This window comes from Anguilla rostrata, chromosome 4 (assembly GCF_018555375.3).
Source record: "Anguilla rostrata isolate EN2019 chromosome 4, ASM1855537v3, whole genome shotgun sequence".
NCBI lineage: Eukaryota > Metazoa > Chordata > Actinopteri > Anguilliformes > Anguillidae > Anguilla > Anguilla rostrata.
In genome coordinates this window covers 42,285,821-42,303,256 of record NC_057936.1, presented here as the reverse complement: position 1 = coordinate 42,303,256, position 17,436 = coordinate 42,285,821, and the positions used below count along the sequence as shown (strand labels likewise).

Below are 17,436 nucleotides of genomic sequence, written 5' to 3'. Positions count from 1 at the left end.
AGAGAGGATTGCCAGCCGGTCCCCATGTAATACTGAAAGGAATCGCGCAGGTTGTTCTGTGTGAGAAAAATAGAAATTTGAATTTTGAAAATGACATGCTCAAGTTTCTTCCCTAGAAATGCGAGCAGAGAAACTGGTCTATAGTTGTGGATGGCAGGTGGCATTATTGGACTTTTCCCGCTTCATGCAAAACTAATGTAGGAGATTGTTCTAAATATATGGTAAATGGTAAATGGACTGCATTTATATAGCGCTTTTATCCAAAGCGCTTTACAATTGATGCCTCTCATTCGCCAGAGCAGTTAGGGGTTAGGGGTTAGGTGTCTTGCTCAAGGACACTTCGACATGCCCACGGCGGGGTTTGAACCGGCAACCCTCCGACTGCCAGACAATCGGTCTTACCTCCTGAGCTATGTCGCCCCAACTCCAAATATATTTGCAGTTACAGTCCTGTGTCGGAATTCCCGCCATGTACGCACACACACCAGCCCCCACACATTCCCCAGTACCCACCTCATCTGCCATATCCCAGCCCCTCTGCCCTCACATGTTCCAAAGTAGTACCCACCCCTTTACTGACTCTGTTATTGTGTGTTTACACAGATCTGTCCCTGGCCATGCAAAAACTTTACCAGACATTTGTGGCTCTGGCTGCACAGCTCCAGTCGGTGCATGAAAATGTGAAGGTGAGTCCCACTAAAAAGTAGACATGAGCAGGGATGAGACCAAACATAACAGATTTAGTACAGATTTAGAACTTTCGTAGAGGTTGAGACTGCCCTCTGGTTTAGACTGCCCTCAGGGGTGGTTTAGTCTGCCCTCAGGGGCGGTTTAGACTGCCCTAAAGGGGCGGTTTAGACTGCCCTGAGGGGCAGTATAGATTGTGACTAAATGGTGACTTTGGATTCAATCAACAGTTGTCCTAAACCTTGGCTTAGAAGTAAATTAAATTGTTAGTTTTCCTTCTCAAACTGTTTTAGTAACTGCAAAACTAAATCTATCTGTGAAAAAAAATCTTACTTCTAAATATTTGTTAAAGTTGAGGGCCAATGTTGATTATATTTAGGCCTTGGACTGTTTACAGTAGATATTTAAATTTTCCACAGCATTGAATTTAGACTTTTTGTGGTTGATGAGAGAATTTTGTGTTGTGTGGCCCTTAGTAAGTGAATTGGCAGCCTGGGTTTGTGTGCATCCATGTGTTTGAGCTCTGAGGGGTTGCCATTGATGGTGTTTCGTAATAATTTTTGTTTAATGTTCTATTCTCTCAATGCACCCCACAGATCCTTAAACACCAGTACTTGGGCTACAGGAAGGCTTTCCTGGAGGACTCCACTGACGTTTTCCAGTCCAAACGTGCCGCCGGCCAGAAGTGGCAGAGCGCCCCTCGCGTCACCACTGGCCCCACCCCCTTCAGCAGTGTTCCGAACGCTGCGGCTGTTGCCATGGCTGCCACGCTAACACAGCAGCAACAGCCCGCTCCAGGTCTGACCTCATTCAAGTTATAGAATGCCCGTAGTTTGTGGAGGGGAGAGGGGAGGTGGAAGTAAAGGACAGTTCAGCCTGTGCCAACCTCGCCTGAAACTATGCCCCTTTCTGCTCCTCTGTATGTGCTGAAGGGGTTTCAGCCCCTCTGCTCCAGGGGCTCTGGGCCCCCCACACTCACCTGCTGTGGTCTGTCCGCGGAAACTCCTACTCTGAAATGTCCTGCCGGTATGTGGCGGCACGGACTCCTGGCCCTTCTCCTCGTACCTCTCTCTCCCTCTTCCTCTACCTTGGTTCCTCCCTCTGTCTTCTCTCACTGTGAGAAAAAGCACCTAAATCTCATTCTCTGTCTTATGTGGAGGATGAGAAACAGTCCCCTATGAAGTAATTGAACATCCATCAGGATGCACTTCTAGACTTTTATTCAATTTTTTTGTTTCTTGTCTCTCTTATGCTGATGCCACACCTTTCTCACCAGGTTTCTACTCAGAACCAGACTCCCCTGAACTCTCACCGCTTGCTGCTCCAATACTTTTCTTTTAGAATAGATTAATGTTAATATGTTCTTACAAATATGTTTCTCCTGCCTCGTTTTCAAGATATTTGGGTTTCACTGACACAAACTGTGAAAGGCGATTGATGTTTCAGGAAATTTTAATTGTTTTAAAGGTAGAATTCGCTGCACTTAGTTCGGTCCACATTCAGGTTATCATAGTCTCACCTAACCAACTATGGCTTGTTGCATTTTCTTTGTTGCTAGTTGTAACTTTTAAAAATTCTCTGGTGCTGAGCAATACCGTTCTTCCGATTTGGCGTTGTAAAGTAATTACCAACAAGTATTTACCAATATATGGAACATGGAAGTAGCTGGTTATACTCTCCAGACAAAGATAAAAATGTTCTGACTTGCCAAACTGATGGGTTGGCTGAGCGCTTGTACTTGCTTGTTTATTGACTGATTTCATAGATAACAATTATCCTAAGGCAGTATTGCCAATGTACATGTACTCTTATTCAACAGGTCAGGAGTTCCTGAGCTACTACATTGGGATTAATTTGTCTAAATCTTAGGAGTGCCATCTTCACATGTGGGGTATTACACATATCATGCTCTGGGTGTTTGTATTATGGTTTGCAGTGCTGGTTATAAAATGCATTAATTTCTGGATTAATGTCAATTCTTTTCATTTAACACATTTTGCCAGCTGCCAGAGTAGCATTGCCCATCCCTATTAAGAATGTGGGGTCCGTATTGTTTGAAACGGCTGCAGCAGCAGTAGACGGTGGGAGAGCTAAAGGGCTTTTGCACTGCTTTTATATTGGAGTGCTCTGATTATACGCATACACACAAACACACTACCACACACAATAACCACATAACATTCCATTCTTTTAACAGTCATGCATTTGTCCAGAGCGACTTGCAGTGTAAGAGGTCATAACTGCATACACCTGCGTAACAGAAGCAGCAGTGCTAGATCCGGCTAGCGCTCCCAGATTACTGTGCATATATGCATATATCACTAAAGCATACAATTTACCGATGTTGGCCAAGAATCTCAATGCAGGCCACCACACATGCATACAGGTAAACCTAATGACCATTAAACCATGAAATATAGTAATAGCTTAATTAATTGCATATGGTAGGTGTGCTTGGACATGGTGATTGCAGGGGAGTCTAGTTGCAGTCTGAAAAGGTGTCTTGTCAGTCTGCATGATACACAGACGTTCCTCACACACAGACGTTCTACATGCTCGCACATACATACACTGTCACACACCATGTCCCAGTTTGGCCTGCAGCATGCAATTGCAGCCATCATGGCCATCGGCATGCACAGCACATGCATGAGAGAGACTGGCTAACAGAAAGTTGTAATGTTGTAATGACATGTTACTGAGCAGTTTGGCGATCATAACCTTTTGGATTTGAAGGGTCAGTTTTAGGTAAGAGTGGAGCACGGGACAAAATCAGTCCCTTCCCTTAGTGTAATGTGTATAAGTTAAGTTGGCTTGTCTCCAACTAAGGTGGATGTAAAATGATCAGGGTTTGATAGAACTGTTGTAGGTTCTGATTGACTAAAATAAACTATATGCACAATTAAAATGTTACTACAATATTTGTGAAGAATAAGTGCACTCTTCCTTCAAAGGAGAAAAATGTGCTTTATTGTCGCTTTATTCTGAAGATTACACACAAATAGATTAGACTATGCAAAACGGTGCGGCCCTGGGGCCTGAGTGTAGCATTACATCATTTACATGAATGAACAAGTAGACATGGATAAGAATGCTAAATGAGATGGGGCAAAAATATAGCGTTCTGTCTTATTACTCCATAAAATGTGATTTTTAACAGGGGGTGCATTATGAGCTCGCCCCAAACACAACTTAATGTGCCTGTTGAGTGTCTGGGAGCAAAGCGTTAGTGTGAAGTGCCAATTAGATGTGCCAATCGGAGCCCGATGGTGGGTGGAAGGTTCCGACCCCCCCTGCTGTGGTGACTGCACCATGCTGCAGGGCTCAGAGCTGGGGGCAACACTGTGCTGTGTGCATTCAGCCTTTCCTAGTGTTTTACACCTTTCTCCTCTGCTCAGACGTGGAGGTTATTTTGCATTCATGATTTGAGGGATTTGATGCCCAGGGCTGAGTGAATTTTGAGTGAGCTGTTTCGAAGGAAGGGTCTTTAAATTTTAGAGAAATTTAGTTCAGTGTTATTTTAAGTTGAGATTTGCGGAGGGAGTCACAAAGTCACAGGCTTCAGCTGCTGTTGGGAGTATTACTGTTTTCAGGGACCTAGCAGGCTTTTCCTGTACTGAAGGACATGCTCATAGGTAGATGATCACATCCTATAGTTTATAATTCTCTGTGATACTTATGGGCGCCCGGTCGAGCTGTCGAGTTGCCGGTGTATAATGAGGTGTGGTTCTGACTTCCAGCTGAACCCCTCCCACACACGTGGCTAATCGCGGACCGCCTAGCGGGCCTCCCAGCCGCTGCCAGCACTGGAGCGATCAGCGCTCATTCCAGACCCAAAAGGCCATTCAGTGCATTAGGTCTTCAGTTTGATACCCCACTTGGGAGCCCCATAGTAGTTCTGTCAGTGCTATGGCCAGCTTGTGGACTCCACATCACTACAGAGTTTTAAAAACGGTAAACAGTCCCAAAAGCAGCTACCACATGAAGAGGGTTGTGAGCTTTGCTTTACTTTCTGATCTGGTGCCCTGTGTGATGATGTTGGCTTCATTGGCACTTGATATTGATTTTAAATGCTGTGGTAGAAAAGCATTGCTGTTTGAAGACTGCAGTTATTTTTTTAACGGACTGTACATACCCCTGTCCATAGGAGCTCTAGATTAAAGCTTTGTAATGAGTTATATGGACATCCTTATCAATTTCATGTGGGGTTGTATGCTCAAAGCCCACTTAACCATTTCAATGTTTAATAAATTTATTGGTTTTAGTATATTCTTGAACATTGTTTTGAAGACCTCGGTATAGTGTGGTTACAGATTTTTTAAAATGCTCAAATGGTTCCCTTGAAAGATTTTATATTGTTAACTACTGAGTCATTATTTGCTTTAACATATAATTTCTAATTATTCTATGACAGGTATTGGTAAAATATTAAAGGTGTTGCTTGCTGTTGAGGCTTAAAAGTTTAAAACTTGAATAACCATTCCTTCACCCATGACAATAGTAAAATCACATCATGTGATCTATTGGTGGAGGGTGTACTTGATGGTATTAATGCAGTAATACTGGGTACCAGTATAAAAATGGTCCATTTTTGATGGTGAATATGTTTTCAAGACTGTTGCCTTGTGTACATGGATTTGCTCGGAGACACTTATGCGGACACTTACTTGTGCATGTGAGTGTTAGTGCTTGGAGGGCACAAGTGCATATATGCATTTTGTTGAATGTTGGTGTGAACACCTGTGTGTGTGTGTGTATTTTAAGGTTTGTTGGGAGTGCATGCATATTTTCTTTTGGAGAGGACATATTTATCTATGCTTGTTAGTTAATGGTTGGAATGTACATGTACATACCTCTACTTGTGTTATTGTATGCAGTTGAAGGACAGTATTATGTTCCTGTATATATGCTGTTGTCTTGGATTCACTTTTAACAGTAGGACATGTAGTCTAGTGCTATCCTGCAGTGTCCCCTAACCAGCCCCATCCTTCTGGCCCATTGTCTCTCTCCGTTCTCTTTCTTTCTCTGTTCTCTCTCTCTCTATTTTTCTCGCTCCCTTCCCTGGACTTATTACCGGAGGGACACCATCTCTTACTGTATCATTACATAATACACTTTATATTTCTGTACTGTTCATGTCTCTTGAGCAGGGTTACTTGTACACATTGCCATGGTACCAAAAGAAATTCTGAACAAATTAGTTTTTGAATTTTAAAGTGTCATTAGCTAAATGTATCTCCAAGCTAGTTACGTTAATTAATGTCATCTCTCTCTCTCTCTCTCTCTCTCATAACATCTTTATCAAGTTACTTTCTGTTACATAGTTCAGTTTGTATGACAATCAAACATTCATTTTATGTGTGTGTGTGTGTGTGTATATATACACACACACGTGAAGATAATGTATGCATCTCTGTACACAAATAATGATAGCAAAATGGGGCTGCTGGGCTGCTCATCCTGTTAAAGTACCTTTCTAATGCATTGATGGGCCCCACTGTGTCTGAATGTTCACCCTATAGGGTGCCACACAGTTGCTGCTAACATTACCCACGCTCACGGAGGGGAGGGTGTGTAGGTCCCCCGTGCAGACCGTTCCATTGCTCTCTACTGACTCCCACTGGTTAACCGGGTGCCCCGGAGTCTGACTGTTATGCTGCACATGAGACATCTTCCGACTCATGTCTGCGTGAGCTTGACTTAAGAACTGCTGTATGTACAGAAGCAATGGATGGCATCACATGCTTTGGAGGAGAGCACATGATTGGCTGTATATGTAGTCTATATATCTAACCAGTTTAACTGTTTATCTCCTTACTGCATGTCTTCTCTTCCTTTGCGCTTTCCTTCCAAAAATTCTTCCCATCTCCTTTTCTCCTTTCCCCATCCCCCCCCCTCCTCCATTCCTCATCACTGTTTCTCTTCCATTTCTTTCACACTCATCCATCCTCTTTCTCTCATTAATACTGGTCCTGTGTTCTCTGCAGGGTCCATGTGAATGAATGTTCTTGGATAGGCATTGCTGCGTTTTTAGTATTACCGCACATTACAATGTGAAATTTAAACCCTTTAATGACATCTCCGTCACCAGATATTAATTTTTGCATCTTCTATCCCTTACCGTGGAAATCTTTTCTTGTCTTTAATATTCTGCCCTTTCCCCTGGTGTCTCATAAATACCAGACTACTGAATTGCTGAACTTTCACTATACATTATTTTATCTCTGTACAGTCAACCCGTTTGAAAGTTCTCAAATTACATCATTGATATGCAGATTTCATCTTTCGATGAAGGATTTCTGTTTGACTGGATATGCAGGAGGTTGAGTATCAATCCATTCTGGTGCAGTGAATGAACTGTGAGAAATACACTAGATTCTTTTTATTGATTGGATTAGCAGTGTTGGTTCTGGTCTCGTTATTGTAGAATCCAGGTCACTGTGCTTGTGTGCAAGCCAGGTTGCGGCTAAGTTTAATAAATTGTTTCAGTGCAGTCCACACTGATGAAGTGATCATTTGTGACCTCTCATTGCTTCACATCAGTGTGGCTTCCAAGTGTTCTGGGCTATCTGAAGCCCTGCTTAGCCTGTCACCATTCTGTGGCTCTGCGCTGGGAACAGGCGAATGCTTGCGAAAGGTTTAGCACGAAGACGGACTTAAATGACACAATGTCTCTTTTTTTTTCTTCTTTATTTTAAGGGCTAGTGCATTTCTTTGCTTGTGAGTTTTCACAGAGAGTCGGTTTGCTCCCTGTGGTTGCTGGGAATGCCAGCAATGTAGGCCTCCCAGTGGAAAATATGTTTCCATAAACAGTGCTATGGCAGTCTAATTCTCCAGAACATGGCGTGTTAGTTAAACTGCTGATATGGACTGGTCAGTCCAGCCCTGGTTTCAAGAATGCTATTGTTATCCATCTTATTGAAAATTATTTCAGTAATCTTCTGATTCTGATTTTAATCCATTTGGTTCTCTGATTCCTCTAGAATCCATTTTGGCTCTGTAATCCTTGTAGAGCTCATATTAGTCAATGACCCTTAACCCCTTTGTGTTCTGTGATGCCTCTATAATTCAAGTGGTTCTAGAGTGGTCTTTGTAGAACTGTTTGACTCTAGAATGTCAGCTGGAGTATTTGCTTTTGAATTAATTTGGGTTTGTGCTTTGAAAAGGAGGCAGCTTTTTGGGCCTCAGTTGTTGGGACTCACAATCCTGTCAGGTACATAATGCTTTAGCCCATTTGCATAGCATTGTGCAATTTATGGCAACGACGAAATAAGATTTGAGCAGCCTTGATCTTAAAATATCATTACTGAGTTTATTAGTGACCAGGTATGGTCATTGAAGTGTACTGGTTGAGGTAGGCTTTAACAGAACCATAGGCATCACTGGGCACTGAATCACTCCAGACTAGAATGTGCAATGTGGGGCCATGTCTTAAAATGCATTACATCCACGGATCAGAACGTCCCATTTTTGAAAAGTTTACACAGGAATAATATGAAGCGGTAGTTTTGATCTAACATTAACTCACCGTTTGTTTTTCTTTAGACGAGTGTGTGTGTTTGTAAAGCACTGCTTGTTGGTGCATTAGCTATGGTGTGCCTTTAAATTGTAGATATAACCATATAACCAGTGTGTTGCATCATGGCTTCCACATACCCCAGAAATCTTAAACAGAACGGAATGATGTAACATAAGAGTAGCAACTAGGAACCTTCTGATTGGTTTTGTCTCCAATTGTCTGTCATGTTTCATGTAAGTGATCTGCTTTTAAATTGACAATAAATCTATTAAAAAAGCCCTTGTCTTGTTTCTTTTTGACTGATAAGTTATTTACACCAAATTGGATGAGGGGGGAAAAACTAATTGGTGATGCAACTTGGCATACCTCTAAGTTGTACATCTTAAATGAGACATCCAAACCCTTTATGCATTAACATCTAAAAAGGGGATGTTTCTACCTAACAGCAAAAAGGAAACATGAGACTTGAGACTTTTAAGTTAATTTGCACTAAGAAAAAGTAGTGTCAGCAATGAAGGGACTGTTTCAGTGATGCATGATCTTAATGAATTGGCACATGCTACACTGCAAGGAAAGGGGAAGATGACTGTGAGAACAGTAAGGTAAAGTATGTTAAGGAACAGTATAGTGTGTTACGGAATAGTACAGAAATGTAAAGTTGTTACGTAATACAGTATGACACGTTAAGGATCAGTGCAGTAAAAGCATGTGTTAAGGAACCGTACAGTAGGATGGCATGTGTTAAGGAACAGTACAATATAAAATGTGTTAAGGAACAATACATCAATGTAAAGTGTATTATGTAATGATACAGTAAGATGGTGTGCAAGGAAAAGTACAATGGAATAGCATGTTAAGGAACAGTACAGCAAGATGGCATGTTTTCAGGAACAGTAACGTGTGTTAAGGAACAGTACAGAAATATAAAGTGTGTTGCATAACAGTACAGTAAGATTGTGTGTTAAGGAACAGTAATAAGACCACGTATTAATGAACAGTGCGGTAAGAAAGCATGCGTTAAGGAACTGTACTGTACATTACATTACATTACATTATAGGCATTTAGCTGACGCTCTTATCCAGAGCGACTTACAACAGTGTAACCAAACTCAGGATCAAGTCCACTTAAGTCCATTGAATAAAATGTAGATAAAAAGCCTTTACTATAGTAGCATACAGTAAGGAGAAACAAGATAGTCTGAACCAAAAAAATTTTTTTTTTTTTTTTTTTTTTTTTTTTTTTAGTTATGGGAGAGGGTTTAGGGAAGAGGAGAGAGGTATACAGAGAAGAGGTGCGTCTTGAGTTTCCGTTTGAAGGTGCTCAGACACTCTGCTGTTCTGACCTCCACTGGAAGATCGTTCCACCATCGTGGGGCCAGAACTGCAAAGAGTCGAGACCTTGTTGCTGCTCGTGTAGGGGGAGGAATCAGCCGCCCTGTAGTAGCCGATCGGAGCGATCTGGCCGGCTTGTAGGGTCTGATTATCTTCTGCAGATAACCAGGAGCTGACCCCTTGACTGCTTGGAAAGCAAGCACCAGTGTCTTAAACCGGATGCGAGCTTGCACTGGTAGCCAGTGGAGGGAGATGAGGAGGGGAGTGACGTGGGAGTCACGAGGGAGGTTGTAAACCAGACGTGCTGCTGCATTCTGGATGAGCTGAAGGGGTCTGGTGGCTGATGCTGGGAGGCCAGCCAGGAGGGAGTTGCAGTAGTCCAGACGTGACAGTATCATGGCCTGGACCAGGAGCTGTGTGGAATAATTGGTGAGGAGTGGTCTTATTCTGCGGATATTGTACAGGATGAACCTGCACGACCGGGTAGTTGCCGCGATATTCTCAGAGAGTGCCAGCCTGTTGTCCAGCACAACTCCAAGATTTCGGGCACTCTGCGAAGGGTGTAGGGGAGTGTCTCCTAAAGAAATGGGCAGATGAGAAGTGGGAGAGGTAAGAGAAGGAATATGGAGAAGTTCCGTTTTGCTTGTGTTGAGCTTGAGCTGGTGTTTGGTCATCCAGCTCTGGATGTCACTCAGGCAGGCGGATACTGTACTGTACTGTGTTGGAGAAGAGTGCATTAAGGCAAAGTGTGTCAGAGAACAGTACACTTATATTTTGATTGGGACCATACTCAGACCTGCTCATCAGTAGTGTGGAGAGTGAGAGTGGGTCTTGCGGCAGGCCATCACAGCTCTGACACCACGTTTTGCAGACAGATAGGTTTGATACACACGCATGAGGTGACCAACTGTTGCATCATGGACAATTGAAGCTGTTTAAGAAGGGACCAGAGTCATTTTTCTGCATGTTTGCTGCATTTTGAACAAATAATTCTGACCTTTTATCTACCCAGAATGCAACACTGAATGGGTTGGAAGTTCATTTGTGGGGTGAGGGAAAAGTCTTGGTAATTTTTGCATTTTTAAACAGCAGTCACATTTGGTCTTGTGGTAGACATTTCTTTCCAAATCTTGCACTACATGTAATGTTGAAAGGGCAGTTTGCGCTATGGGTAACATTGAAGACCAAGTGGTGCACTATAGGTAACCCAAGGCAATGTGGACTGTGGGATGCACTGAAGACTCGGCATTGCTTGCTTTTTCCCTCCATTGGACATGGTGGCGTTAGTGAAGCCCCCCCCCCCAGAGGCATGCAGTATTGCTGGTTTCCAGGAGAGTAAGCCCCTTCTTTGCTCTCTTTCTGTCCCAGGACCACAGCCGCCCCTGGGCGTGGGACTGGCGGCCCCTCTCGCCCCGGGCCTGGGTGCTGGTTTGGGCTCTGGCCTCGGAGGTACCTTTTTATTTTCACTCAGATCACCCTGCCCCTCCCTCCCCCTCCCCCAGCCAATGCGTTGCAGAGAATATAGTGTGATGTCTGGTCTGAAACACTGGCAGCACTATGCAGATACCCCCACTCTGTACTGCACAGGTCTCCACATATAAGAGCTCTACACATAAAGTATGTCTGCTGTGCGTAGTTCTGCACTTGTGACTCCTTTACTGTACACAGAAGTCTGCATATGCAGACTTACCGCACACCTGTCTCCTGACTTGCTGAATCAATCAGGACAGGTACTTGTGCATAATGTATCTGAGGAAAAAGTATTGCAGCGTTCATTTTGATTTAACACATATTAAGTATGTTCTTGGGTTTTCAACGGCCAAACGGTCATTCAGAGCACCAAAATCCTCAGTCCTCGTTGCGTGTTGGTATATGTATATAAATTAATGGGACGGGGATTCCACACACGTGTTTTTGAAGTAGCGACCTCGAACCTAGCGGTGACAGGAAGGGAGGAAGATTGAGGGATCTCGCTAATGCTTTCTTCTGGCCTCCACCTCCATTCACATGCTCCTTTCACCCAGACCCTCCAACCCCCTCCTCGAAATCATAAGCAGCATTCATATGTTACACTTTACACCTTAACTAACACCTTAAAGGTAAGCAGCAGAGGTGAAAGCTGCTGGATGATTTTCCAATGGCAGCAGTCCCATTGGAACATGCGGACACATGGCACACGTGTAAGTGGTGGTATTCTAATGTCTAGTGATGATAAATGGTGCTGTTTCTGCCAGCATCTTCCCAGATCAGTGAGGTTTTTGTTGCAAGGGAACACAGGACACACACATGAAATTGGAGCTAAGCAGAAATGCTTCTCGCAGCTGTAAATCTGCAATCGCTCCTCTCCATGTTGCCCATGTGCTCTGCTGCAATGTCTCTCCTGTCACGAGCGTACATACGGGTGGCAGAGCACACTGGTAGACGGGCTAAGGTGCCAGAGCAGACACGCGACCTATCACTTACCCGATCTGTGCTTTCTAGAAATGGTAATGGTAAATGGACTGCATTTATATAGCGCTTTTATCCAAAGCGCTTTACAATAGATGCCTCTCATTCGCCAGAGCAGTTAGGGGTTAGGTGTCTTGCTCAAGGACACTTCGACATGCCCAGGGCGGGGTTTGAACTGGCAACCCTCCGACTGCCAAACAATCGCTCTTACCTCCTGAGCTATGTCGCCCCAAAAAATGTCTGTTCTCTCAACTTGCATGCTCAGGTGTGGGATGCACACGTGCGTGCATGTAAAGTAGATGCAGTGCTGCAAATTTGGCTCCAGGTGGCGCTGCAGTCTGTTACACTGAGTAGAGGTCTGAAGGAGAGGGAAATGCTTCCTGCAGATATAGCCTTTCGTCAAACCACAGCTGGGGAAACTTGCTGCACACGGTACTACACATGTACACTGACATTATAAACCGGGGTGTCCAACTGAAGTCCTGGAGGGCTGCACTTGGCAGGTATTTGTGGTGTCCTTTCAATCGGCAGCCAGTTAAAGTCCATGAGAACAAGGTGTGTAGATTCTTTAGTCAATTAAATTGAATCACTGGTGTTGGAGTGCACCAAAAAACCAGTAGACACTGCAGCCCTTCTGGACTGGGTTCTTATGTCCCAGGTTTGAAAAACTCGCTCCACACTTGCATATTAATTTCCTACACATTCATAAGTCACCCTTACTTGTGACATGGGCAGTTTTCTCCAAATCCATGTACAGCACATCCATATATGCACATTATCCTGCCATCCATAATCACACCTATACAAATCTACTCACCCTGCATGGATATCATCATCTTTAAATGCGTTCCACATGCTCCTTCATACATGAAATTTGCTGAATCTTGGTTTTTTATTTTTCCTTTGCTTTTTGTGTATTTTTGTTTTTATATTAGTGGTATCCACGTGCATATTAATGGACAGTACAGTATTTCTAGTGGCTTTTGGAGTGTGTTAATAGTTTCTGTAGTGCAGGTTAATGGTTAATTCAGTGTGTGTTTATAGTTAATGTAGTGTGTTTTTAGTGGTCTGTGCTGTTTTTGTGGAAATGTCTGATTATACAGCCTGTCCAGTGTCAGATCTTCCTGGTGTTTTTGTTGTATGTTTGTAATTTGTTATGTTTTCTTGGTTTGTGTAGTGACAGTGTGTGTGTCGATTGGTAAGCAGTACATGTATGTGTTTTGGGTGCTTGTACAGCGTTGTGCAAATGTTTTGTTGACAGTTTTCTTCCTGTCTCCTGGCAGCCTTCGGCAGCGGTCCTGGTTTTGGCGGAGTGACCGCAGGTGGCTCGTCTTTTGGCTTTGCCTCTTCCAGCAAACCATCCGGAGGGAGCCTGAGTGCAGGTGTGTCCACTTTGACTTTCTCTGACATCATTTCCTGTCTAATTACAGTAGCTGCTGACCTGAAACATAGGTAGATTTGTTCTTGCCCTTTGCCACTTACGGACACTGCTGTGCTAAACTTGCTATCTTACCTGTCAACTGCACATGCACCCAAGCAAGTTAAACTGAAGGTTAATTGCAAAGTATAGGAGTCTAAACTTCCGAATGTTCCAAAACTCATATTTAAAACACATAGGCCCAACTTCTATTTCAGTATGATTTATGTTGCTCTTTAATTACTCGTTAATACCTTTCATGGTTCTTGTGTTCTTAATTTTTTTTGCAAAAATTTCATTTGTGTATTATGATATTGTCGTCACCAAATGACAGCACACTGGATCTCGGAATGTTCGTCAGGTATAAACAGTTGCCTTTGGTTGTCGCTAAGCAACTTCAGACACAATTACAAGAGAATGCAAAGCATCTTTGCTATCATTAGTTTGATAATGTTGTGATGCTGCTTTAGCTATATTCTGGCTACACAGTTTTTTATTTTGGCTAGTTAGCTAATGTTTGTTAACATTTGTTGACCTAGAAGCCGAAGAGCGCAGCTATATCCAACATGGATAAGTAGTATGGCAAGGTTAGCTTGTTAACAGAAATCTACTCGCCTGTAGCTAGCATTGAAGTTTATCTGGATGGACTTAATACGTATGTTGTTTTAAATATTTAATCTTTAGATTTCCCCCTAGCTAGCCACAGAGGCAGGTCACGCCAATCATGTTTGATGCCTCCAACTAGAGCCCCATTTTTTTCAGATATAAAAAAAAATACTTTCTTATTTAGCAAGGCACATCCTGTAAATTGGGCAGACTTTTCTCACTTCAGAGTCTCGGTCTTGCTCATATATTAATGGCTTATTAGCCTGACAAGTGAGGCTGAGGTTTAAAGACTATTTTTTTCTTGTTAAATAATTCTCTCTTCGTGGCCTCTCCTTTCTTCCCTCATTATCTGTGGCTCTATTCGTTTCTCCAGGTTTTGGCACTTCCAGTACCTCTGGCTTTAATTTCAGCAATCCTGGGATCAATGCATCAGCAGGGCTCACATTTGGTGTCTCCAATCCGCCAGCGGCCGGGTTTGGGGCCAGCCCACCGCTGCTGCAGCTTAAGAAGCCCCCGGCAGGCAACAAACGAGGCAAAAGATAGAGAAAGCTGAGCAAAGGATGGAGCACACAGGGGAAGAAGAGGAACAGGCAGGCAAAGGGAATAGGACGGGAAGAGCGGGGAGATCTATTTTTATATTTTGTTTGGGGGAGGGCTGTTGTGTACAAATTAATGAGCACATTGAAGTCTTTTGTGTTGTTAAGTCGGTTTTTATCTTTTTGTTTTGTGTTGCCATTTGTTTTGTGTTGTTTCTATAATGTCCTACGAGGCAGGGAGCAGATTGAGTAAAGAGGGAGAGAGGGGTTTAAGAGTCAAAGGTCAGGGGTCAGCATTGGCTGTGGTTAATGGGTACTTAAACTGTTTTAACTGACTCAGGGGTGAAGGTCTTTTTGTTCTCAAAGATGAGGGCAGCCAAGCCCCCGTTATATGTAATCAAGACTGGATTTGGCTCCCCGATTGGTTGATTTAAGATCGTACAGATGATGCCTCCGAGTGGCTGCAAGATGTGACGATCATAACGTGTACGTGCGCCTGCACATGTATGCACATAGGTGTGTTCTGTGCATGTATGAGTGCACTGACTCCACTTTCCACTAATATCCCTAGATGAGGCTCAGTTGTGATGTTCCATAAAGCTCAGCGGTAATATTGCATGAGGTTCAACTGTAATATTGCGTGAGACTTGTCTTATTTAGTCATCTTTCAGTCACAGTGTCTTAGCTTACTGACCTGCCCAGCTCAAAAGAGCAAACTTCCTGACTACATGCAGGCTTATGGAGGGAGATTTTTTTTTCTTTTTTATTCGTTTTCCCGATTGTCAATTGCGCTTTTGTTACCAAATAGTGAAGAGATTTTTTTCTATACTTGTACCAGAATCTATGTGGAAATGTGTATTTTCTGACTTGAAAGAGCAAAGCAAATTTAATAATAAAAATAATCAAAGGTGAAATGGTTCTGTCTTCCTGTGTATGAGTTGTCTGCTAGAGGCGCCTGCATTACATACGGGTTTCTGGTGTGTTGTGAAGCAGGGAAGTCCTTAGGTACCTATGACCCTGTGACATGATGGCATACTTGGTCCCCGGATCTTCTGGCCACCCTGAGCACCCTCCAGGAGGTAGGCGTATCTGTGGCAATGTCAACAATCAAGAGAAGACTTCACCAGAGGAAATACAGAGGGTTTACCACAAGATGTAAGCCATTGGTAAGCCTCAAAGACAAGAAGACCAGATTAGAGTTTGCCAAAAAACATCTAAAAAAGCCTGTACAGTTCTGGAACAACATCCTATGGACAGATGAGACAACTTGTTCCAGAATGATGGGAAGAGAAGAGTATGGAGAAGGGAAGGAACTGCTCATTATCCAAAGCATACCACCTCATCTGTGAAGCATTGTGGAGGTAGTGTTATGGCGTGGGCATGTATGGCTGCCACTGGAACTGGTTCCTTTGTATTTATTGATAATGTGACTGCTGACAAAAGCAGCAGGATGAATCCTGAAGTGTATAGGGCTATATTATCAGCTCAGATTCAGCCAAATGCTTCAAAACTCATTTCACAGTGCAAATGAACAGTGACCAGAAGCATACTGTGAAAGCAACCCAAGACTTTTTTAAGGCAAAGAAGTGGAATGTTCTGCAATGGCCAAATCAATCACCTGATCTGAATCCAATTGGGCATGCATTTCACTTGCTGAAGGCAAAACTGAAGGCAAAACTCCCCAAGAACAAGCAGTGACTGAAGACAGCTGCAGTAGAGGCCTGGCAGAGCATCACCAGGGAAGAAACACAACATCAGGTGATGTGTATGGATTCAAGGCTTCAGGCGGTCATTGACTGCAAACGATTTGCAACCAAGTATTAAAAATGACAATTTAATTTATGATTATGTTAGATTGGCCAATTACTTTTGAGCCCCTAAAATTGGGGGGCTATGTATAAAAACGGTGGTAATTCCTACATTGTTCATACAATAGTTTTGACAAAACCCTTAAATTAAAGCTGAAAGTCTATACTTAAATCACATTTTGATTGTTTCATTTCAAATCCATTGTGGTGGCGTACAGAGCCAAAATGATGAAAATTGTGTCACTGTCCAAATACTTATGGACCTGACTGTATACATGTGTTACGGCTGGCTCGAAGGGCCGAAACAAACAAAATGTCCAAATCACCAAAAATCAATCCAAAAACTGATTTAAAAACACAAACTCAGACATTTATTAAATCTAAAACACAAACTAAAACAAACAAAAACTCAAAGTTCACAAAACAATGGGGCTTCACAAAAACCTACCAAACACAAACCACACAAAAGATACCCCAAAGAAGAATCTCCCCAGCCTCATACTGCAGGGCTTATATTGGGCCACAGGCAGGTGGAGGCAATCAAGCAATTAAGCAATTGGGTATTACCTCCACCTGCACTACCCAGGCAAGCAGAGGCTGGGGACGTAACAACATGGATAGGTTTGTAAGATTCTATATTTATTTAATAGGCCTCAATATGTGTAATTTTTATCTGTATGTTTCTTGGTATAAATGTCTGTTTATAAATGTGAATGTTACATGCTGCTAGGGAAATGTTGCCATGGGGATAATGAAGTATTGCATGTATGCGTGTCTGCATGTATGTACAGTATTATTTTACAATCAGTATTTATTTGTTTATAAGTTGCAAATATACGAGGACTTGTACATTTTGTAAAACAAACTTGACAACAAAGTATAAACATATGCTTTCTGGAGGACTATATATTCTTTGGGTATTGACCAGCAGTTTCATACATTCATTTAAAAGCCTTGCTCATGAGGCAATTTTTGACACTTTGATGTGACACAAACTTTGAATGACGGCATTGTCTTCAGATGGTAAGATTTCAGAAACACAGGGCCAAGTTACTTGAAAAAATTTAGGAAACATTGGGTAGA

General features: G+C 42.7%; 1 protein-coding gene across 6 annotated transcripts in view; it reads left to right on the top strand.

The window, feature by feature from the left end:
• The window catches only part of nup58 (nucleoporin 58), a 75,807-nt gene extending 60,348 nt beyond the window's left edge, over positions 1–15,459 (top strand). For 3 of the 6 annotated variants that reach the window (XM_064334084.1, XM_064334078.1, XM_064334080.1), the window contains 5 exons: positions 604–686; positions 1,284–1,485; positions 10,907–10,987; positions 13,270–13,368; positions 14,383–15,459. In XM_064334084.1, coding sequence (XP_064190154.1) covers positions 604–686; positions 1,284–1,485; positions 10,907–10,987; positions 13,270–13,368; positions 14,383–14,552 — 635 coding nt within the window. In that variant the 3' untranslated portion in view covers positions 14,553–15,459. Of the gene's footprint in view, positions 1–603; positions 687–1,283; positions 1,486–1,619; positions 1,714–10,906; positions 10,988–13,269; positions 13,369–14,382 lie in introns of all 6 variants that reach the window. The other 3 variants (XM_064334081.1, XM_064334083.1, XM_064334082.1) reach the window with 3 other exon arrangements.
• Positions 15,460–17,436: the final 1,977 nt, after the last annotated feature.